The following is a 24,192-nucleotide window of genomic DNA, read 5'->3' on the forward strand; positions in this document are numbered from 1 at the left end:
CTACGGCTTTTTCTTCTACTTCTCAGGTCCTGGTTCACTCCAGCCTGAACCACATACGACTCTGTCCGAGGGTACCTGGTCGCCATGCTGTTTCCCAACACCCTGGTTTATGACTCTCCAGGATCCAACCTGAACACTTATTTTTGGTCATTCTCCTCATCACAGCCTCCGACCACACTCTCTTAAGTGTTTCTCATGTGTTGTGAATGTAAAATATGTAGCTTGGCTATGGTGGCATGTGTCCACAGCTCTGGCAGGATCTGGTGGAGTTCAGGGTCATCTTTGGCTACAGAGCAAGCTCAAGACCAACCTGAACTAGACTTTGACTTAAAAAAAAAATTTTTTTTTTTAAAATAAGATGTTCACTAATTTAAGTTGGCTATCATCTTTATAACAACCTGTAGAATAGTCCAGATTCTCTTCTATTTCCTGTGGTGTTTTATCTGGCCACATGATTCCCCCATTCCCCACCCTGTGTAGACATTTCATTCTCTTAGTGATCTCTAAAATTCCATCAAAGTGGATTCTGGAGCCACTGCCACTGTCTGGATCAGCACTTTACAACAATACTAGCCCTTAATGTGGTCAAGTACATTATTCCCTTTGGGAAATTCGTAATCTAGCAGCTAATGCAAAAGGGGGGGGGGATGAGATTTATGGATGGCTCTACTCACCAAGGGTTCAGCCATTACAACTTCAATTTTCTTTTCAGCTTGAACAGCAAATTCTGCAAAGAGACTCTTGATGACATATTCACCGGGCTTGACATCCGGGTCAATCGTGATGCTTGACATGATGGCGCTCTTTCTTCCCGGAGTGGAGTGGAAGGTGGAAGCGGCGGCAGCACAGAACTTATTCACTTTGCTGACTGGTGCTGAAGCTGGAAGTGAGAGAGACAGAAGAGCCCTGTGTTACTAACCGGCTCTGTGGGACCTGGACCTGCTCCATCCACCTCAGCAGTCATCACAGCTCGACCCCTCCTGGATCCCCCAGGCTTGGTCGTCCTCCTTCACAGCCCCCTCTCACGCTTGCCATTCTGATGTCTACCTAGCACTACCTAGCACTCACTACCCAGCACTACCTAGAACTACCTAGCACATCTGCAGTGTAGCCCGGCATCGCGTTTACTGCTAGGCAGTGGCCACTTTTCACTCATGCGGTTTCCAAAACATCAGGCATTCTCATCTGATTTGCTTTGGCCTAGGTGATTCCCATGTACCTAGAAACAGTGCCTGGCACACTTCAGGGGCATGACAAAATATTTATTGAACGACTAAATTCTAAAGCAGTGTGGTTCTCAACCTGTGGGTCGTGACCTCTTTGGCAAGCTTCTATCTCCAAAAAAATATTTACATCATGATTAAAGACAGCACTGAAATCACAGTTTTGAAGTAGCCAGTGAAAATAATTTTATGGTTGGGGGGGTCACTACGACCTGAGGAACTGTATTAAAGGGCCGCAGCATTAGGAAGGCTGAGAACTGCTGGTCCGGAGGAATGAAGGAAATCCGAGAGATAAGTACACGAAACAGGAGCAGGATTGGGAACTTGAAGATGCTAGCTACCTTGAAAGGCGCACACGTGAGGCTTCACTAAAGAAGCTACAGCTGCAGGCCTAAATGATGAAGAAGGGAGTGGAACACTCAAGACCGAAGAGGAGAAAACAAAAAGACCAAGGGCGGGCGCCAGGGTGGAGGGAGATACGCGCTTTAGGACTCCATGAAGGACATTTAGTGGGGAGGGATGGAATCTGACTTGTCCTTATAAATCTCTCTGGCTTCTCTGGAGAGTGAATCTGAGGAACCCAACCACAGCACCAGGGATGCCAGTCCACGCAGCCAGTGAGATGGCTGGAGCTTGGGCTAAGAAGATGCTGAAAGTAAAGGCTCAGAGCCTCATCCAGTTTTTTTTGGTACTAAGGTGAGGAGCAGGAATCAGCAGTAACTTGCCGTGCCTTCTCTTAAGTCACCCAGAAGATGCTGTGACCGTCTGCTCTGATAGAGATGATATGTGTCTGTCAAGTGGTGTGAATCCCGTCATGCGTGGTGGAAAGAGCATTAACCTACATCACTCTCACCTATAACTCATCCAGTCATGCCTGTCTTCCCAGCCCGAGGCTTAACAAAGACTGTATTCGTGACTTCTGCTGGCCTAGTGTACCACAGACTTGGAATCCAATGCCTATGCTGCTTTCTAACCTGCTCTTTGGCCCCTGCCTTCTCTGCATAAGGAACTGTCTGTCACCTAGTTAACCCCAGCCCTGAAAAGGGGATGCAGAAAATGGGTGCTTAAACACTGAATGGCTGTGGGTGTCTGCATCAGAACAGGACAGCAAATTTGTTTTAAAAGCACATAAATTTGAAGCCTACATTGCATTTTTAGGTCAAAGAAAAGTCTACTCTAATAGCAGCACGGGCTTGCGTTCTAGTAATCCAGAGCCTGAGGTACTTATGGTCACAAGTTCAAGATCAGCATGGGTGAGAAAGTTATTGCTAAGTCAGCCTAGGCCACATGGTGGGGGTGGGGGGGTGTCTCAAACCTTAAAATGCCTACTCTGTAAAACACAGTATGTAAATATACACACATTTGCAACAATAATCCAAAGATTATTACAAACTGCTAATACCGAACCTAACAAGTACCTTTTATGAGCACCGAGTTAAAACGCATTTTGTATTCTAGAATTAAAATTGTATCATAAACATAATCCGAGGCAAAAATTCACAGTCCTTGGAACACAGCACACATTATCTCAAACAATGGCCTGCTTGTCTCCGATGTGTCACGACCCAACATTGTGTATTATTGAGAGGAGAATCTATTAACCAGCGTCACTGTGGACCAAGTCAGAGATCTTACATTTTTAAAAATTAGTTTTGGCCCCTTATGAGCCAAAAAGACACAGCTCATCTCAAATGGCTCGCCCTTGTTGCCCTCTACCCTCGCTGAAATCAATCATGAATAAATGTGCCAAGACAGAGGTTCTCAACCTGTGGGTCCCAAGCCCTTTGGCCAACCTCTAGCTGCAAAAAAGATTTGCATAACGGTTCCTAACATTGAAATTACAGTTGTGAAGTAACAATAAAAACTAACTTTACTGTTTGGGGTCACCACAGCACGAGGAAGTGTATTAAAGGGTCACAGTGTTAGGAAGGGTGTGGACCACGGCTCTAAGGTTGCATGACTGCACAGTGAAAGACATTTGTCAAGGAAGTCAAGGTTCCAGGGAAAACTTCATTTCTAACTTAAAACCTCTAACTTTCACCAACACCAACTGTTTATGATTAAATAAGTTCAAACAGCATTTCAATTTATCTTTTACTTATTACTTATTATTCTGTTGTACTTATTACTACAAAAATGGAAGGGAAAAAAGTATCTTCCTGCTGAAATTTCAGGCTATTAAATATCCCAATAACAGAGAGTTAGAAGAGAACTTATTTTTTTTATATAGACCTGTTAATAGCACGAGCAACTGAAATGATATGATTCAGAAATACCAAATGACACGAGAAAAATGTACAAACCACAATATCAGATTTGAGACAACAACAAGAAGAATAGATACAGGAAACTAAACTGAAACTCAGAGGAGTACTTGGAGCATGTTAAACAGAGAACGGACCACTTTCAAAGCCAACCCAAAACACAAATGAAATTAATTAGAAAACTACCAATACCTTCCCAAAGAAAACAGAAGATAAACAACAAGGATGGAGAGAGAATAAATAAAGTGCCCGATCAGCACAAAAAATACTCACTTTTACCAGGTTTCTGATAATACGTAAGAACTGGGCAACATTTGTCATCTGTCAAAGGGCTAGGAGGACCAGGCTGAGCAAGCCATGGGGAGCAAGCCAGTAAGCTGAGCCCCTCTTGGCTTCTCCATCCCTCTCTGACCCCCAGCCCCCTGCTGGGCTTGGCTTCCTACCCTGACTTCTCCCAGAGAGGGACAGTTAACTGGAAGTGTCAGTGAACTTGAACCGGTTACCTACCCTGACGAGGCTTTTTGGTCATGGTGTTTTCTCACACCAACAGAAACCCTAACCAAGATGCTCGGTGACACTTGACCACTTGAGTTAAATATTTCATAAAGTCAAATAGGAGGGCTGTGTTTTCCTAGTATTTAAGCTTTAATCATGTCTGTGTGTGTCTCTGTGTGTGAGTGTGTGTGAGTGTGTGTGAGTGTGTGTGTGCCTGTGAGTACAGTGCTCACGGAGCCCCTAAGAGGGTGGAGGATTCTCTGGAGCTGGAGTTGCAGGTGCTTGTGAGCCACCCAATGTGGGTGGTGGGAATTGAACTCATATCCTCTAGAAGAGCAGAGTGAAGGAATAAAATAAAGGTTAGAGTGTAAGTCTTACAAACATGGTCCAGGCGTTGAATTTCAAACAGAAAAATCCAGTCACATTAACCCCACTGACCATGAATAGCTACGTTAGGATGAAGCAACAACTGGATAGTTTTCATTTCGTTCGGCATTTCTGTTTTCACTTAAGCGCCACATAAAATGTTAAATTACTGGTATTTTTTTTATATAGTTCACTCTCTATAGCACCGTGCTGATATATTACATGCAATAAAGCAGCTGTCCTATTAATAAAACACCTGTCCCGTGATAAATTCAAATTCAGGCAAAGGCAAAGGAAGAGACATAACCCTGGGCCCGGTGTGTCTCTGGGGTTGTTAGAACAATGGACTTCAGGGTACTTTGCATGCATGGCTAAATAGGCAAAACACTTGTTGCTCTAACACGAGGACCAGACTTCAGTCCCCAGCATGCATGTAAAAGCATGCTTCACCCATGTGACAGCATGTACCTGTGACGCCAGGACTGTGGCAAGGGATGGGCTAGAGACGGGTGGATGCCTAGCAGCTCACTGCCAGCCAGCCTCACTGAAACCAGTCATTTCTAGGTTCAGCAAGAGAATCTTACTTAAAAATAAGCTGGGAGGTAATTAAGGAAGACATTTGACCTCTGTCATGTAAGTGCAGAGTAGAGTCCCCTTGTGGATGCCTCCACCCACCCTCCCACTCAAGAGCAGCTTGGCTGGCTTTGTTTTGGTGACTGTGAGCAAGCTGTTGCTGTAAAGGGTGAGCAGGGTGTGGTGTGGATGTGTGGTTTAGTCCCTGCAGGTGAAAACCATAAATGACAATGATGAGTGTCACTGTTGTAAGAAACTACCTAAAGGCTACCCTCCCAAGCCATTGCCCCATCTTAACATTGACCTCTGGCCTTTACACACACATTTATGCACTCATGCACAAGTGTGCATGCATACAAATACACATTCTCTCTCTCTCCCTCTCCGCCTCCCCCTCTCCCAATCTCTCTCTCCTTTGTAGGCATAGGCTAATATAACTCAGATATAACCACTACGCATAAGAGGCTTATGTGGTACAGAAATTCAATGGCACCATAGAGTTGCTTACTATTATACTCACTGATGTTTATACCATCTAGCAATAAGTTTCGATGACACTTAAGAAAGAAAGGGCCTTAGAACTATTATTTAAAAAACCAAGAAGGGGAGGAGGAGGAGGAGGAGGAGGAGGAGGAGGAAAAGGAGGATGAGGAGGAAGAGAAGGAGGAGGAAGAGGAAAAAGAAAAAAAGAAGAAAAGAAGAAGACGATGATGACACGACGACTTCCATAATCAAAGCAAACCTACGCCAGAGGGTTATTTCATGGACACCAATGAAGTAATCCTAAAAGTTTATACAGCAAGAAGAACAACTCAGAAAGAGCCAGAACAATATGGAAGGAGAATGAATGAAGCCCAGGGGCAGACACTACCTGGTTTCAGGACTTATTATAAATCTCCAGTAATCAAGGCATTGTGTTATTGGCAAAGGAACAGACAAACAGATCAATGGGACAGAACAGACAGCCCAGAAATAGACCCACACAAATATAGTCAACTGATCTTTGACAAGGGAGCAAAGGAAAGGCAACAAGAAGAAAGACTTTTCAACAAATGCGGATGGAACAACGAGACACCCACATGTTTAAGGGGGCAAAAAAAAAAAAAAAAGAAAGAAAAAAAAGAAAAAGAAGTTTAACAGAACTTTTACCTTCCATAAAATCTCACTGAAAACGAAACACAGAGACCCAAACATAAAATTCAAAAACTGTATGTCCCCTGGAACATAGGAGAAGACCTAGGTGACCTTGAATTCAGTTGGGGCTTGCTACATACACCAAAATCAAGACAGGTGAGTGGGAAGAAAAATTATTAAACAATGCAAAAAGCAATGATAAGGATGAAAAGGCTATCCCCAAGGAAGGAAAAAAATCTAATAACGGATTTGTATGCAAAATACATAAACGACAACATAAGAAAAACAGCCCAACTTAAAAACAGGCACTGTACAGAGAACACAGAGATGGCGTGTGAAAGACCCTCACCCCAGTTAAGTGCTTGGGAACTGCCAAGGATGCACGGCCACTGGAGTGGCGGGGCTCCCAAGCTGACCACTGGTGAAGAAGGAAGAGGGACAAACAGAGACAAAAAAATCACTCGCTGCTGGCAGGAATACAAGACACGGCAATGGCTTGGGAGGTGGCTTGGTAGTTTCTTAAATAGGTGATATCCATCATTGTTGCTCATGGTTTTCACCTGCGGGGTCTAAACCACACGTCTACACCACACCCAGCGCACCGTCTACAGCACTTGGTAACAGCTTGCTCCCTCCGTCACCAAAACAGAGCCAGCCAAGCCGCTCTTGAGTGGGAGGGAGGGTGGAGGCATCCACAGCCCGGACACTACTCCGAACTTACATGACACTAGCCAGCGAAAAGAGGATATTTTGAAAATTGTTACACTGTGTGCTTATTGTGTGTGTGAGGGAGGGTGTGTGTGTCACAGGTCATTGCACTCATGTGGAGGTCAGGGGACAATCCACGAGAGTCAGTTCTCTCCTTTGACCTTGCAGGTTCTAGGTAATGACCTCAGGTTATCAGGCTTGGACCTTTCACCCACTGAGCCCTCTCTGAGTTCTTCAAGACAGGGTTTCTCTGTGTAGCCCTGGCTGTCATGGACCGCTCTCTAGATAGACCAGGCTGGCCTCAAACTCACAGAGATCCACATGCCTCTGCCTAGTGCTGAGATTAAAGGCGTGCATGGCCACCGCCACCCATCTGACTAGTTCCAATTTACTATCATTTCACAGGGGAGAAGGGGCTTTGGAGCATGAGACCCTGTCCTAGTTTCTCAGAACTTGCCATTGGTAATCTTATTTCCCCCAGAACCAAGAATCTCGATGCACCCCGTTCTCCTCTAAGTTCCACAAGGACCCTTAACACAGCGTTTACCACATCAGACTTTCCGGTTGGATTTTTCAACTTTTTTTACAGTGAAAGGGCTAAAAAGAGAGGCTCACCACTTTGACAGAGAAACAGCTACCAGGGCTTTGTTGTAACTCCTTCTTTGTTCTTTTATTTATTCAACTTTAGTCCGTCGTCCTCCTGAAAGTTTCTTTGGCTACTAATACAGAGCGTCTCTCCCAAGCTTTAACCAGCTCTTCTGGGTTTGTTTACTGAGATTTAGTCCTGGCTTTACCACCATAAAAACTTCCACGCTTGAGACAGAGTGTTAGCATCTCCTGGCACACATAGTCCTACATACCAAATTTACTGTTAGTCACACCACCATGGCTATACATATCTTACACATTAACTTGGGGGAAAAAAAAAAAAACCTGGCATCTTTATAATATAAAAAGTCCTTGGAGCCAGCAATGCTACACAGCTTTAATCCCCACATCCAGAGACCGAGACAGTCAGACAGATACATATCTCTGTGAGTCTGAGGCCAGGTTGGTCTACACAGTGAGCTCCAGGAAAGGAACTTTATAGTGAAACCACCCCTCCTTTTTTTTTTTTCTTAAAAAAAAAAAAAAAAAAGGAGAGACTGAGGATGAAGGAAAGACTAACCATAACCAGTGACTGGCCCAACTCAGACCCATCCTATGGGTGGCCAAACCCTGACACTATTACTGACGTTAGGTTATGCTTGCAGACAGGAAGCATGGCTGTCCTCTGAGAGGCTCTACCGGTAGCCGACTTAGATACAGATCCTTACAGCCAACCATTGGACTGAGGCCAGGGACCCCTATGGAAGAGTTAAGGGAAGCATTGAAAGAGCTGAAGGGGATGGCAACCCCATAGGAAGACCAACAGTGTCAACTAACCCAGATTCCTGGGCGCTCCCAGAGACTAAGTCACCAACCAAAGAGCACACACAGCCTGGTCTGTGGCCCTGGGCACATACGTAGCAGAGAGGACTGCCTTGTCCGGCCTCAGTGGGAGAGGGTGAACCTAATCCTGTAGAGACTTGATGCACACTGGGAAGGGCGCTGGGGGGAGGCAACCTCTCAGAGGCAAAGGGGAGGAGGGATGATGAGAACAACTCTGGGAAGGGGGACTAGGAGAGGGGAACATTTGGAATGTAAATAAATAAAATAATTAACGGAAATTAATTAATTAATTAATTAAAGTCCATATTCAGAAGCTGGTATGTTCCCCGCTAAGAACATGCATCCATAGCTTATTAATTCTAACCCCTCAATACTCTGCTTCTATCGTGTGTGAATGAAATCATTTTCCCCTTACTAGTTAGTTCAGTGTTTCTCTTCTCATTCAGCCATAACAGATAGCAAAACTAAAACCTGCGCTTGTTCTACCAACAGCCGTTTCGAAAATGTTTATTTATCCTCATCTAAACTATTCCCACCAAAAACAGTTTCTAAACATAGAAGCCCTGGGGCAGCTCTGGCGTGTGATCCATGTTTTTCACCTGAAGTCTACCACAGAAAGATTCTATAGACTAAAGCTCGAGGAAGACGAGGAAGACAACCCCCACTAAGACGACCCCCACTACTTACTCTGCTAGAGGCTTCCAGTTACAATGCTCTTGACTCCGACCTCGGAAGCTCGGCTCAGAAACCATTCTAAACCCCGGAGATAAGGCAGTATTTAATGAAGATGCTGGAGGTTGGGTTGGGGAAGGTGATCATGAGGCCCCACAGTTAGCAGACAGCCCTGGGCAGGTGATGCTGGGGCAGTGAGAGGCAATTCTCTTTGGGGCGTGGCTCTTGGGGAGTTGCCAATGCTCTAGTGGCTGGCACCACACCCACGTGTGTAGGAACAGCACTGAACAGATTCAGGCGGTATTAACAAGAAAAGAGAAAGGCATGGATTTGGAAAGGGTCTGGGATAAAAGCTGAGGCAGGAGGACTGTAAGCTCACTGTCTGCGCCACACAGTAAGCCCTGATCTCAAATAAAGTAAACGTGGGAAATTTACAGCTCGGACAGAAAAGCAGTGCATGCCACAGTCCAGTTAAGCAGGGTGTGGTCGCTAGACCCAACGAAGGCACCGAGAAGCCACTGGTTTACAAGGCCACTGACCAACACGAGCTTAGAAATGCAGCACTGCAAATTTGTTTCAAGGACTTTCCTGGGTAGAGTGCTTTTCAAAACAGAGCCGGGGAGAGGGGGTGCCCTCCACAAATGCCCTGTAAAATGTTCCAAGGCTGCTATGGCTGTGGTTTCAGCAGGCCCAGGTACAGCTGGTACTGACAGTAGAACTTGGCACCACCCACATGATGGTGGCTGAGCGGGCACTTGGAATGCAAAAGTTACAGTTACCCTAGCAGCTTCCACCAAGATTCCGAAGGACAGTCTGAGAGGGTCAAAGAGTGAGCAGTAAGACCCTTCACCTAGTGCACAGCAGGGCAGACTGCCAAGTCTTGATAGTGCAAGGATGCACAGATGTTGGCATAGAACAACACCTACTACGGGAAGCTGCAGACAACCTGAGAAACCTGTCCAAGAGATAAGCCCTACGCAATGAGTGAGGCCCGTGAGACAGGGCAAACCAGACCCTTGGGAACCATTCCCCAGAACGGGCCCCAGGTCCTCCATGAGGAGCTTTGGGATTTAATGCTTGCTCTGCTGCCTATCTAGCCTTGCCTGGGGCCAGCCCCTCTTAACCATTTTCTTCCTATTGCTGGCTTCTGAAATAGCTCATTCTGTGCCTGCCCAGACATGTAACTTAGCAATATATATTTCAGTTTGATTTGGAAGGGGGGGGGGCAGGAGATGAGGGTTGATTTTGCCTTCAGCTTCAGAAGAGACCATGAATTTGGACTTTAGGGAAATGTTGGAACACAGTTTTCACTGTGACATAGATTAGAAACCTCTGGGGCTGGGATCGGAAGGCTACAGCTTAGATGTTAAGTGTGTTATGGGTTTGGTTCAAAGGGTGGCACGATTGAGGGGTGGCACAGTGGCTGAACCAGAAGCACTCCCTAGGGAACCGTGGGTCTCTGACTACTCCCTCCCTCTTCCTTTCTAGGTTTCTGCTTTACCATGTGACTCCAACAGAGGCCTAGAAACAGTGGGCTAATCCAGCCACGCTCTAGGAACCATAACAAACCCTTTCTCTTTATAAGAAATTGGCTCAGGCATTACGATGAAAAGCTGTGTAACACAGGCTTTGAGGCATAAAACCGATTTCTATTAAATGTAGAAACAAAATGAAGACACTGATTTCTGCTTCATTATTCTACACCACTCTGGAGGCTACCTGCAATATAAGTATGCAACAATATGGGAAATTTGTCCAGGCAACAGTGGAGCACCCTTTAATCCCAGCACTCGGGAGGCAGAGGCAGGCTAATATCTGTGAGTTCAAGGCCAGCCTGGTCTACAGAGCGAGTATCAGGATAGCCAGGGCTACACCGAGAAACTCTGTCTTAAAAAATGAGAGGGAGTGGTTGTACAAGCCTGCAATCCCACCAACAATGGAGGAGTGTTCCTCTTTCTCCACATCCTCGCCAGCATCTGCTGTCACCTGACTCTAGCTGCATATGTATGGAAAGAGAGGCCCATTGGACACGCAGACTTTGTGTGCCCCGGTACAGGGGAACGCCAGGGCCAAAGGGGGGGAGTGGGTGGGTAGGGGAGTGGGGGTGGGTGGGTAAGGGGGACTTTTGGTATAGCATTGGAAATGTAAATGAGCTAAATACCTAATAAAAAATGGAAAAAAAAATGAGAGGGAGAGAGAGAGAGAATTGAATCATTCTTATAAATATTTGAAAAACTAGATGGAACTTTCTATACTATAATTATCAAGAAATAAGGATAGTTTTTTTTTTTTAATCTTCCATTTACAAATAGAAAATTAAGTGGAGAACAAGTTAGAGTTTATGTTTTAACCCTGCCTGGCTGTGTCTGGGATTCATCCCATACACACGCCACCCTCAGTCTTGGTCAGAGAAACATCTTCAGGAGCAAACTGTGGTTATGACAACGCCACCTAACAAGTCAAGACGCTAAGGATAAGAGACCAGGAGTCTCAGCCATAAACATGACGCTGTACCGAGGCTCAGGGAACACCCCGGAAAGAAGAGGCAGAAAGGAGGAGCAGGCGGATGCAGGGATGCTGAGAAGTGGCGCCTTCTGCGTGTGATGTGACCATTGTGCTCATGAACGCACAGCAGTCATGGTTCCCTGTACAGGCTCAAGCTGGTCACGCTGGGGAGGGGGTGGGGAGAGAGGTCGCAAGCCCCACTCCTAACTGAACAGCTGCAGACAGCTGTTGGCTGCTGGGGATGGGGTGGGGTGTCACACCTTTGGGTGGGTTGTGTGTGCCCCATGGATGATGTCACGCTATTGCAGGGACTGGGAGCCCTGACTGGACTTGGGCTATGTTTTCAAAAATGAAGGGGACGTGGAGCTGGGAGGAAGACATGGTGGGGAAGGCCAGGGGTGACTGAGAGGCAGTAGAGTTGATAGGATCAAGATGCATTATATACATGAATGGAATTCTCAATAAGTAAAAAATACCATACACCTCTTTTAAAAACTCATAGAACTTATAAGGCATCACACGGAAACCACAAGGATTTCTCAAAGCACATAAAAGCACTGGACACACGGAAAGACATATCTTAGATAAGATGATTTAACAGAAGTGCCAATAACCCACAAAATTAACATATTAGCATCATTTAAATTAAATTTTCTACATTTCTGTCTAGGTGATATTGGGGAAAACTATTAGTGTCTAGAGGAACAAATTTCCCAGACATGCCATGGATGTTAGGTTCTTAAAAATGCAAAGAATAGCCAGGGATTCTTATATATAATAATAGCAGCTCACACCTTCAATTCCAGTATTTGGGAGGCAGAGGAAGCAGATATCTGTGAGTTCAAGGCCACCCTGGTCTACATAGTGAGTTCCAGGGCAGCCAGGGGAACATAGACTCTACTTGAAAAAACAAAACATTAATATTTTCTAAATCTGATAACACTATATTATAATAAAATACAGCAATAAAATATCCTACAGATCTATATTCAAAAACTAAAGTACAAATGGACATGAAGTTTAAAATTAATTTCTCAAAGCTTTAAGAGCTTTTGTGTATAATCCAGGCAAGAAAGGACTAACAAGGAAGGAAAAAAAATCCAAACTATTTATTTTAAAAAGAACAACATCTGGACTCACAAGAGGGCTGAGCAGGTGAAGGCTCACTCCCTCAGGTCTGATTCCTGGGACCCACAGGGACAGGAAGGGAGAGAGAGGCAACGCCTGGCAGCCATCGTTTGAGGTGCACATTCCTACACACACCAACGAACACATAAAATGTAATGAAAACAACTTCAAAATTGCATCTGACCACACAAGCCACTTACAATACTTACGGTAAGCAATACCACAAACAAGAAAGGGAAAATTTGGAAAAAATGCTTTTATGTATGTGTGTATATATATATATGAGAATGACAGACAATTTAAAGCATTCGGTGATCTAATTTGAAAGTAGTAAGAAAAAGCAGCGCTGTGGAGAAGCAGCAGGTGGCCAAAACTTATGTGAAGAAAAACATAATGCATAACAAACGTGGGGGTGAAGTTACCAAACTTAGTACCACCCATGCAGTCAATGCAACCACCCTAGTAATGATATGTAACTGTGTGTGTGTGTGTGTATGAGTGTGTGTGTGTATGAGTGTGTGTGTATGTGTGTGAGCACTCTGGTGTGTGTGTGTGTGTGTGTGTGTATGAGTGTGTGTGTATGAGTGTGTGTGTGTATGTGTATGTGTGTGAACACTCTGGAGTGAGAGTGTGTGTGTGTGTGTGCATATGTGAGAGAAAATATATTTATCAGATTGGCAGATAGTAAACAGAATAATTGTAGCTACTGTGGGAGAGACACTAGGAATTAGAAGACTTTGCACACTGCTGACTGAGGCAGAATGCCACCTCAGCACTGCCTCAGAGGGACGGGAGTGCTCCGCTCTGCACAGATCATGAGTGTGCTGGCCCTACAGCCGCCTGCACATTTTTCCATTCAACCTTCAAATTAGCATTCACTCTCCATGAGCTGAGAGGACAGACAGCGAGCGACCCGGAGCCAGCATTACCGCCCGCTTGGTGCGTTCCTCATATCCTTGTGGTAAATTGGTGAGCCTCCTAAGAAGAATCTATCTGCCGCACTATTTATTATTACTCTGCCACCCTCTGAGAGACATTTCAGGTCCATACTCAGCATTCTGGCAAAGCTAAGCCTCCCGACTTGATGCTCGGCTCTGCGGGCCAAGCCTTACATCAGAAGCCAGACTTACCAGAGCTGGGGTCCTGGCAGCCCAAGTTTCTGGAAGCTCCTATAAGTGAATGTGTCAGGGACCACTGCCTTATGCTGATCTAAAGAAGAACAAGGGCTCCTCCGTACGATGACTTCATTTAAAACTAATTTCGATCACTATGTTTCTAAAGCTCCCTACTTAGGAAACCCATCCTATAATACCACCGATGATTCCTGCCAGGCAGTCTGGGGATACGTAAGTAACTAAGTCATGGCGCATAGCCCGAGCATGAAAAACAAGGGACCAGTAAGACAAAAGACAAATACGGTTCTCTTATTTCATATTAGAAACCTTGATGAGTTGACTTTTTTAGGGTTTTAACCATTTTAATTACTGTCCATAGTTGGAACCATTCACCTTGGTGTCCCACCCGCCTCTGCCTGTCATTATCTGTGATTTCAAGGGGCAGGGTTTCAACTATATACCCTAAGATCCTTATTAAGTCTTCTCTCTGACTTAAATGAGTTCTGTATCTAATCTCCTTAGTAGCAATTCTACTGGAAGCGACCTGTTACGCCATTTTTTTTAAAGTGGACTGTGGGGGAGGGGTGTGCACATAGTCACACCTAGGAAGTACACCTATGTGCCGGGATCATAGGCGGCTATCACACCTCCCTGACTTGCCTGTGGGCTCTGGGATCAGAACTTGTGTCCATACTTGTCAACAGGGACCCATCTGCCAGCCCGGGGCTCACTTTAAGTTTAGATGTTACTAATGATACCCTCCATACTTTTCGAAAATTCTTCCTCCAGGAGGTGAAGGAGCAGACCACTGTCCATCCAAGCACAAGAGGCCCCGTGCACCAACCACAGCAGTGGCTGGGTAAATCACATCAATAACCTTATCTTCCAGCGGTACCGGAGGCCACTATATTGGAGTTGTTCTCTCCCCCAGCCTCTCTATATTAAAAATGACTCATTCATATCCTGTTCCAAGGTTTTATGAGAAACGCCTTAAACAAAAAGGCGCTCATTCGTTCTACGTCGCGTAGGTCTCCATTTTCTATTACACTGTCAGGCAAGCATCTGCTAAGAGCTGTTGTTATTCAGCTCTTCATTCTTTATGAAGGCCTCTGCTAATGATCACGCTCCCGCAAAGCCAGCCACAGCCCCGTGCTCCAGCAAAGCCAGCCACCATGGCTCCAGTCTCCTGCCCTTGGGATCTCGTCTTCCCACCTGTGTCTCTCGTGAATGATTGGCTGTTTCTCCCTTCAAATTTTGCTCAAGGAGCACTGGAGCAGAGAAGCCCCTAACTGAGACCTGAATAATTAAAGGAACTTAGCTAAGGCTTGTAGGTGTGAGGGGTTGGAGGTCGGACAAGGGGTTCTAATGTTCCTTAGGTTATCTGAACCTTAAAGGAAGAAAGAGGAAAAGAAAATAAGAAATCTGTCAACTTATGGATATTTGAAATGTGGTATATTCACTGTGTAAAAGTGTGTTTTTATTCTCCCGCTATAATTGTTGTCTCTCAGGCTTCCTGCCTCTGTCTGCTAACCTAGGCCTGATCCTGGAAGCTTCTAGCCTCCATACAATCTTATCTAGGCCGAGAATGTTTTCAGCCTCAAGGACTTGCTACTGAATAAACTCACCCTTTCTTGTTCTTTCTGAGTTCTGGCAGGTTCAACTCAGCTGTTCTGGCTCAAAACTCCCCTGCAAGCTGACTGATTCAATCTGGCTTCATTCTTAGCCATGCCTGAATCACTCTGCTTGGCCTCATACTAACTTTGTCAATCTGTTCTAATCTTCTGGCTCCTTCTCATTCTCTGGCTCCTTCTGTGATCACCTGTGTCTAGCTTGTTCTCTCTCTGCAACCTGTCTCTGTACAACTATACAACTGGCCCGGTAACCCTGACTCTCCCCTCTCCCTTTCTCTGCACTGCCCCCTTATGTAGCTTCCCTCCCCCCCCCCTCTGGGTATATCATATCTGATCAAATCTTTCTCTGACTCATCGATTGTCTGCTATTCAGTTAGACATCATATTCAAACATGGCTGCTTCCTTCTACAAACTAACTTTACCCTCATTGTTTGGGATTACAGGTGTATACTAAGGGCATGCCTGTATTCCAGCCAGAGGGATTAAAGGTGTGTGCTAAGGGCTGAACCATGCCACAACTAGAAACAGATTTTTTTTCCCCAGTAAATAACACAATCTCAGGGGTTCACAGTGTGACCAAATCTCCTGCTACTCATAAGATGGAATTTATTTGGCCATAAAAAGCACTAAAGTACCGATACATGCTGTAACACTGTACCATGTTATTACACAAAGTGGCCAGAATAGCCACAGTGCAGAATGCAGATTGGTGAACACCATTCCTTTTGGGGGCAATGATGAACATATTCTATCATTTGATTGGGGTGCCGGCTGCACAAGCTTCGGAATAGACTAAGCTGTGGGCAGACAGGATGCCACAGAAGGAAGAGTTTTACACTATGTGGATGCTATCTTGACAGAGCTGTTTTTGGGATCAGGATAGTATCCCTCATCAGACTATCATGATTTAATGGGAGCTCACGGATATATATGAGAATAATATGAGTGCACACATGTGCACACAAATACTATACATGCAAAGTTTTATTTCAACCAAAGAGCATTGTGGTTTTAACGAATTTAGATTTAGAAAGTATAGCTGGGGGAGGGGGGGTGCTCTCCAGCTGCTGGGTACTAAAGGCTATTTAAGACTTATTTCATTGTTCGAATCCAAGCAATCTATGCAAATTTAGTCCCATAACACAACACATCTAATTCATATTCTAATTTACAAGATGGTTAAACTGGGTCGATTTATCTATTCTATGGTCTGTGATGAAAAACTGAATCCTTTGAAATACGAGCTGCTATGTAAAATGATGTAAGCAGAGGTTAATTCTAAAAATATGTTCACAAGAGGGACTGTCCACACATTGGCCACCTTGACCAACACCACAGATAATTATGGAACAGGAAGAAGCTTGCTTGACCTTATCAATCTGGGGGGGGGGGACTCCTCCAATCTTTTAAAGGATGGCACCCTCATTGTGCAGCTGGCTTCACAGAATGTTTCTGACTCAGAGTCTTTGGCTTTTTAAAGGAGTGATGCCTGAAAGTTCTGGCACAGAGACAAACCCCTGAATTTAGGCCACAGAGAGGTCGCTGTATTGTTGTTAAAAGACAAAGGCTCCACTCGTCAGACTTCGGCCTGGCTGCATCAGCATTCTGCCAGCTAAGCATTAGCTTAGCCCTGGGAGGGCCTCCATGCTCAGAACCCAAAGTAACGTCTAACCCAGCACAGGGCGCACAGGCGCATCCTGTAAAGAAGGACTATGGCTGTCAAAGATGGGCACTGTGGTTAAGGTTCAGGGAGTCAGGGAAACTCCAGAGTTTTCTTTTTTTTTCTTTTCTTTTATTCTTGGGTGGGGTGGGATGGGGTGGGGGGAACAACATTTGAAATGCACACTTTAATGAGGTTTTTTTTTTTAATTTCTCTTGTTTTTTATAAAAGCTATTCAACAAACCAAGTTTTCTCTGTTCTTCCCAAGAAATTCAGTAAATGGAATGCAATGGATTGTTACTTTTTAAAAATCACTATGGTATAGTTTAGAGCTGAGACAAAAGGATGGACCATCTAGAGACTGCCATATCCAGGGATCCATCCCATAATCAGCCTCCAAACGATGACACCATTGCATACACTAGCAAGCATTTGCTGAAAGGACCCTGATATAGCTGGCTCTTGTGAGACTAGGCAGGGGCCTAGCAAACACATAAGTGGATGCTCACAGTCAGCTATTGGATGGATCACAGGGCCCCCAATGGAGGAGCTCGAGTAAGTACCCAAAGAGCTAAAAGGGTCTGCAACCCTATAGGTAGAACAACAATATGAACTAACCAGTACCCCGGAGCTCTTGACTCTAGCTGCATATGTATCAAAAGATGACCTAGTCGGCCATCACTGGAAAGAGAGGCCCATTGGACACGCAAACTTTATATGCCCCAGTACAGGGGAACGCCAGGGCCAAAAAGTGGGAATGGGGGGGGGCAGGGGAGTTGTGGGGGAGGGTATGGGGGACTTTTGGGATAGCATTGGAAATGTAATTGAGGAAAATACGTAATAAAAAATATTTAAATAAAAAAATCAGCACTAGCATAAAAAAAAAAAAGCTATTCAACAAACCAAGTTTTCTCTGTTCTTCCCAAGAAATTCAGTAAATGGAATGCAATGGATTATTACTTTTTAAAAATCACTATGGTATAGTTTTACACAAATTTGCTTTAGGGCCTGTTCCCCTGAGGGGAAATGGTAGCGTATTGAATTTTTTTAACTTTTAAGTTGTTTCTGTTTACTATTTTTCTTATAATTCTCTTTTGAGAACTTCCTATATAAGCACTACACCTACCTCACCTCTATCCTCAGCCTTTCTATGGCCGGATGCCAAATTCATTACCTTTTTAGTTTTGTGTGTGTGTGTATGTATGTGTGTGTATGTATGTGTGTGTGTATGTGTGTGTGTGTGTGTGTGTGTGTGTGTGTGTGTGTGTTTTACTGGATCGATTTAGCTTTGCTCATATGTACATGCATCCAGAAAAATGTAATATTAATAATCAGACCAGAGAAAACAGGTCATATACTTGCTTCCTATCTTTTGTGCTATTGTTAATTCATTTCAACAGAAACGACTACATTTTCACCTGCTCTGTCAGGTACCTTGACATTTCCCAGAGCATAAGCAAGCACAAGACATAAGAAGAAAAGCAAAGAGACAACCGGTCTACACAGTGAGGAGGTGACAATGGCCAGCGGCGCTCAAAGGGAGGCACAGAGCAGATGCAGCACTGACGGGTGGGGTCCAAGGATGGCTGTGGAGATGAAGTGTTCCGTGCAGAGCAGACAGGATGCACGGGGTGCACTGGGAAGCAGACAGGCAGGGTGAAGGAAAGGCACAGCACGCTCCCAGAGCAGGGTGGGGAGACCAAGAGAAGAGACGCAGAAGAGATGAACAGAGGCTGAGAAGGAAAACTTTATTCCATAGGGAACAGCGAAACTGCAGTATGGAAGGAAAGCAAACCAAGGGAAAGTTGTCTAAAAAGAACCTTTAGCAGCAAATACAATCTACAAACAGGATATAAAAAGACCATGGAGGCTACCACGGAGATAACCCAGGTGACCATCCCCACAGCCTACCCCACCTCTGGAGGGGGTGCTGGGTGAAGACTATGGCCATGCCAGACAGTCAGGAAAGAATAAGAAAACTCACAAGGTGGAGTGCAGGGGCTTCCTAACGGACCCCTAGCTCACAGACAAAGTCCTGGGTGCCAACAGTGTCTATGAGCCTAGGGAATATTCTAGCACTCCAAACCAAGCAAGGAAAAGCCCCTCCCTCCACATCTCTCCTAGCACCCTGATAAAGCCACTTCTTCCACCCCTGCTCCATCAGCTGGTAGTCACGGGTATGCAGAGCACCCCTGAACTAACCCTCACTGTAAAGCTCACATTATGTTTCTCTCCCAGAGACGTTCGCAGAGAGCAAAGATGCATCTCCCACTTTTCTGTATTCTACAGCATACACTCAATCCATGCCGGCTGATTCCAAGGTGTTGGTGTACTGACCATGCCTAGAAAGAGACAGACAGCTACTGTCCTTTCCTAGCTCCTAGGTTCTTCATCTCTTCTCTGCATTGACACTAGCTGACGCTGGTGATTTTAAAACACCCTCACATTTCCCGGGGCTAAGACGGACACGGCTGGAGCCTTACTAAACACTGACACTAGCCACTTATTTTCAATATTAAGACACTGCGTTGTAACTCTGAAAACATCTTCAAGAGCTATGCACTATGAACACCAAAGGGCAATGGGTTGCCCGCAGACCGAATCACTCTCCCACCAGCACAGCTAAATCCAGAGGCTTTGCAAGCATCTGCTTTGGGTTCACGCTCAGATGCAGGGGATATGATTTGGCTGTGGGTCTAGGTCTAGGTCAGGGTCTAGGCAGTAACATGTAGAAATATTTAAATGATCACAAATAAGTACACAGGGCTTTTCCACAGCAAGCTGCTGAGACGTAGTAGACTGTTCTTCCACTACTACTTAAAACTACTTAAGTAGTTTTAAGTACAAACTACTTAAAAGATCAGAAAGAAAACATCGAGGTGCCAACATGAAGGCAGTGTGGCTGGGCCCGCACGGACCCCTTCGGATTGTCTCCAGTGAGTTTCCCTCCATGTCAACATTCTGACTTGCATATCATTTGCTTATGGAACAAAACTCCATTAAGTAAGTATTTTCATAAAGAGCTGAGCAGGAAAGACTTTAATCTCTCATGTTTGATTCATTAGGCTGCACTGTTGGGAGCGGAGATCAACCGGGTCTATACCCCCAACTCTTTGCTACCACATGACCTTGGAAGAGTCATGAGTCTTCTAAGCTTCAATTTTCTTTGCATAAACAATCCCGATAACGGGACTGGAGCTGGCTTAATTCATTAGTTTGATCTTCTAAATTGATGGTGATGATTATTTTGGCAGAGAAGTAAGGAGTCGGAGGTGATAAATCTTATCATAAGTGCGCTGAGATTTTTTTTTTTCCGAGCACAAGTAACCCAGTGAAACATACTAAATGAAAACAGTGTTTCTGCCAAGTCCTTACTTGAGGGAGGGACTCGCGGAGAGGATCATAGCTCAATTGCACTTGCTGTCCCGACTTAAGTGAATTGGAAACAGAGCATCCTGAATGCTCTCCCTCATAAAAACCAAGTACACGGGACTTAGCGCAACTTTGGTGACAGCAGGGGAAAGTTACTGTCATTCAGTGAAACTGATGCCTGGAGACGGCCAGGGCTGCTACACATACACGGTGCTAACAGCGCTGTGGAATGACTGGCACCGGAATCTACAAGCCTGCAGAAATCCCAGCTGACTTGTCATCTCCACCCCCCCCCCCCATGTTTGATCGATTCTGAGAAACTTTGCCGGAATAGCACAATTAACAGTGAACCCGGGGCTGGTAAATTTCAGTCAGAGGTTAAAAAAAAACCACTAACTACCTGAATCACAACTGCCTCACGTGTGCACCTCAGAGATGCTCGTCTGACTGATAGCCATTGGAGAGCAAGCTCTCAAAGCTCTGATTTGATCTGGATGGGTCTGGAGAGAAGGCATGCAAGGAATGGCAAGAATATTCACAACTCCGCATCCCCCCCTCTCCAACCTCCCTAGGCAGGCATCTATACTCACAGTTGCTGCTCCAAGACTTTAACAAGGACTTTATGCTAATTTCAAAAAACACAGAATCCTGTAGACTCAACATTGTGTCTTGGCTGGCTGCAGGAGCAGTGGCAGCGATGGGGGCCGCAGCAGCAGCAACAGCAGCAGCAGCAGCAATTCTGTGGCTCTGGCTCCCAGCCCTTGTCCCCTTGCCTCTCGCAGGCGGCAGCGTTCTGGCCCACAGTGCCTTGGCTTCATTACCGTGCAGTCTCGCGGTGACGCACGGCTGTAGTGGAAGCGCTGCTCAATGCAGATGAGGTGCCCAGCAGAATTAAAGCTCACAAGTTTATTATGAGTGTCCTGAAGGACACCCTCACCTTTCTCTATGCGGACCTGCATGTGGCCAACAAGACCTGCCCAGTTTGCATTCAGGCTGCCAGGGTGAGGAGCATTCGTCTCCTCTGGGCTGCCAGGATACAGATACGGGCTGCTGCTCTCTTGTCCTTCCATGCCAACTTTCCTCACGGGCAAAGGGCCTTAGGAACATAGTTTGTTTGTTTGTTTTTTTAAAAAGGGAATTAGAATCTAGCATGTGATCTTTCAATGTCTTCCTTTAATAGCTGGTGTCTTCTTCAAAGCAGGGGAAAAGTCAGTAGCAGTTTCCTAGGGGATTTGAGCTGTACATTCCCTCCACCCTGCTCCACACCCGGCTGTGGTTTGCACAGCACGCTGATGATGAGGCAGAGTCCACAGGCCCGCTTACCCCGCCGCTGCCTAATGGAATGAGAGATGGATGATGTCATCAACACTGGCTGAACCTCCACTGGCCTCTGAAACTACTCAGCTCAGGACAAAGTTGTTCCCTGATGTGTGCCACTTACTCTACAGAGATAACCATCAGTTGAGAGAGTTGTTTTAAGATGGCTTTTTCTACTCTAATATGGCATATCTAATTCCCATGAAAGCCTGACAGTCAAGATGTCAGTGAGCAGCCAAAATATCCACTGGTCAATAAGCACACCTGGACAACTTCTCTCCATGGAAGAGGTCTTAAGATGAAAACACACTGTAAAATGCTGAACTTCCAAACACGACAGAGGCATTGCACAACCAAAAACAAATATTATTTTATGTCAATATCCTAAGAAAAACGTTTTCGCCTCAATTGGCTGACTGCATGCATCTTTGGAGGTCAGTAGACGTGTGTTCAGGGGTCCCTCCCCATATGTAGAAATACATTTGTAGTGAGCCATCTGCGTTATTGCATTCTTTAAGTACCGCATGGAATACGTGCAATTATCAAAGTCATGGCTGAATAAATTCACTCAGTCAAATTGCTAGGCACTGTATTTGAAGCTAAAATAACATCTCTCCATGCATGAACACCATCCACTATGTACAAGAGGATGACCGCATACATTAAGATATTGAGTGGGAATAACACAGAGGGCAGGCAGATGTCTACAGCTGCGGGGGGGGGGGGGTGTGCTTGTTTTGTTTTCTTTTGGTTTTGTATCTTGTTTTTAGAATAGTTCAAGAAATCTGATACAAGTCTGGACCATTCCAATTCTTAAACAGACCTAATAAGAGCATTCAAACTAAGGGTGCAAAGGCTGACCAACATGGAACCCAGCCCCATGCCAGGACACTGGACTGACCAACTACACATGCCATGCCAACTCTGAACCCTAATTCCATGCTGAGATGCTAAGGCTGACCAACACCAAACCCAAGTCTACAGCACTGTCACTTGCTTCCATCTTTAAAAAAAGAAAACAAACAAACAAAAGCACAGCTGAGAGCAGGGTTTCTCCTCAAAGCAGAGCCAAGGCCTCCAAGTGTTAGGAGAACAAATGACATCCCATAGTCCCAAAGGCTACCATATTCCACTCATGGACACTAACAATGAACATCCACACTGCAAAAGACTACGTGCTTTACATAAGTAGGTTTACATTTTGTTTTTAATTATAGTGTTTCCCAAAGTAACTTCAATAGACCTGCTAACATTAGATTCCGTGGGAAAGGGTGACCTAAACCCAAACAAAAGACACCATTAAGTATCAAGGCTCAGAACAGAAACATGTCAGCTGACAAGTTGGTGTATAACATCTAGATGTTCTCGCTACCCCTGTTGGGCTGAGCTCATCCAAGATTTAAAAGCAACTTGATAGTGTTTTGACTGTGACATCTATATCTTCTGATGCTTTTATCATACAAACCACCAAATTATTAGCTGGGGGTGGGAGGGGTGGGGAGAAGAACACATACACACCCAGCAATCCTTTTAGAAGGCCACAGAAGAGTCCCACTGTGCTCCAATGCTCAATCCCTCCATGACTAACTCTTTTTTTAAATTACACAAACAATGGTACTGTCACTGTCCTTCAAGGGCGTACTCTCTTGTTACATGGCTAATTAATTACATCAGCCAAGACATAGTCTAAGCCCACTGTAAGTTACTTAGATTACCAGAAAACCCAGATTTTATTTCATACTTTATAAATTCAGAATCCTCCGACTTATACACAACCATGTATATTTTCCTATCATTGCCATGAAGACAGCTACAGAAACTCTAGATGATGTGGCCTTGGTAAAGCAGAGAGGTCGAACTCAGGGCATCAACAGCTTACCCAGCTTGTATCTCATCAACTTTAATAATGACCGGTATGACAAGATATGCCCACAGATGCCATAGTGGCGCAAATGTTAGGGAGTAGACAACTACTCTGTAACTGGATTTAAGACCTGCTCTACAGAAGCAAACAAAAGCTCTACAGGTACTGCAGAGCTGGCCAAGAACCCACAGTTAAGAAGTTCACAGACTCCAGGAAAAAAACCTACTATTAAGTTGACATATTATCAAACTACCCTCTAAATTTCTTATCTTTATACCCATATAATTAGTACAGCTCTCAGAAAGGTGCCAGTCATCTTCCCTCATCTATATCACAGCCCTCCCCCAAGGCTCAAGGGACCAATGTGGAAGATGGGGTGGGAAGACAGCAAGAACTGGTTGTCAAAGAGGATCAGAACCAAATTCTCTTCTGGGCATGATGGGAGGGGGCACTTCACTCATGAGCTTTACAACAACTCTGGTTCAATATAAAAGACCTACTGAAGAACAAGCCAGTCAACATTCAGCACTGAGCAGGGAGGGGTTCACAAGCCCTCACCCCCAACTGAGCAGCTGTTGACAGTTGATGACTTCTGGAAAAGAGCCATTTTTCCTTAAGGCTCACCACACTCTGGTAGGTGGCCCCATGCCAGCGAGTAAATGGGCAGCTCAAATTGAATTCTGTGGACTGACAATAAAAAGGGGACAAACAGAAAGGGGACACAGAGTGGGGA

General features: G+C 45.0%; 1 protein-coding gene and 1 long non-coding RNA gene across 21 annotated transcripts in view; one reads left to right on the forward strand and one right to left on the reverse strand.

Annotated features, from left to right (window-relative positions):
• Fryl (FRY like transcription coactivator) overlaps positions 1-24,192 on the reverse strand; it is a 236,509-nt gene that overhangs the window by 127,152 nt on the left and 85,165 nt on the right. For 19 of the 20 annotated variants that reach the window (XR_001784749.2, XM_006504150.4, XM_030254825.1 and 16 more), the window contains one exon: positions 675-880. Coding sequence is in view for 19 of the 20 variants with exons in the window: in XM_006504152.4 (XP_006504215.1) it covers positions 675-880 (206 nt within the window). In the remaining variant the exon portion in view is untranslated. Of the gene's footprint in view, positions 1-674; positions 881-20,868; positions 21,285-24,192 lie in introns of those variants that run through there. The other variant, XM_006504146.4, reaches the window with a different exon arrangement.
• Positions 9,676-10,536, forward strand: 1700071G01Rik. Its single transcript, XR_377011.4, has 2 exons — positions 9,676-9,850; positions 10,355-10,536. It is a non-coding gene; the product is annotated as an RIKEN cDNA 1700071G01 gene (long non-coding RNA).

Source organism: Mus musculus, chromosome 5, assembly GCF_000001635.26.
Source record: "Mus musculus strain C57BL/6J chromosome 5, GRCm38.p6 C57BL/6J".
Classification (NCBI taxonomy): domain Eukaryota; kingdom Metazoa; phylum Chordata; class Mammalia; order Rodentia; family Muridae; genus Mus; species Mus musculus.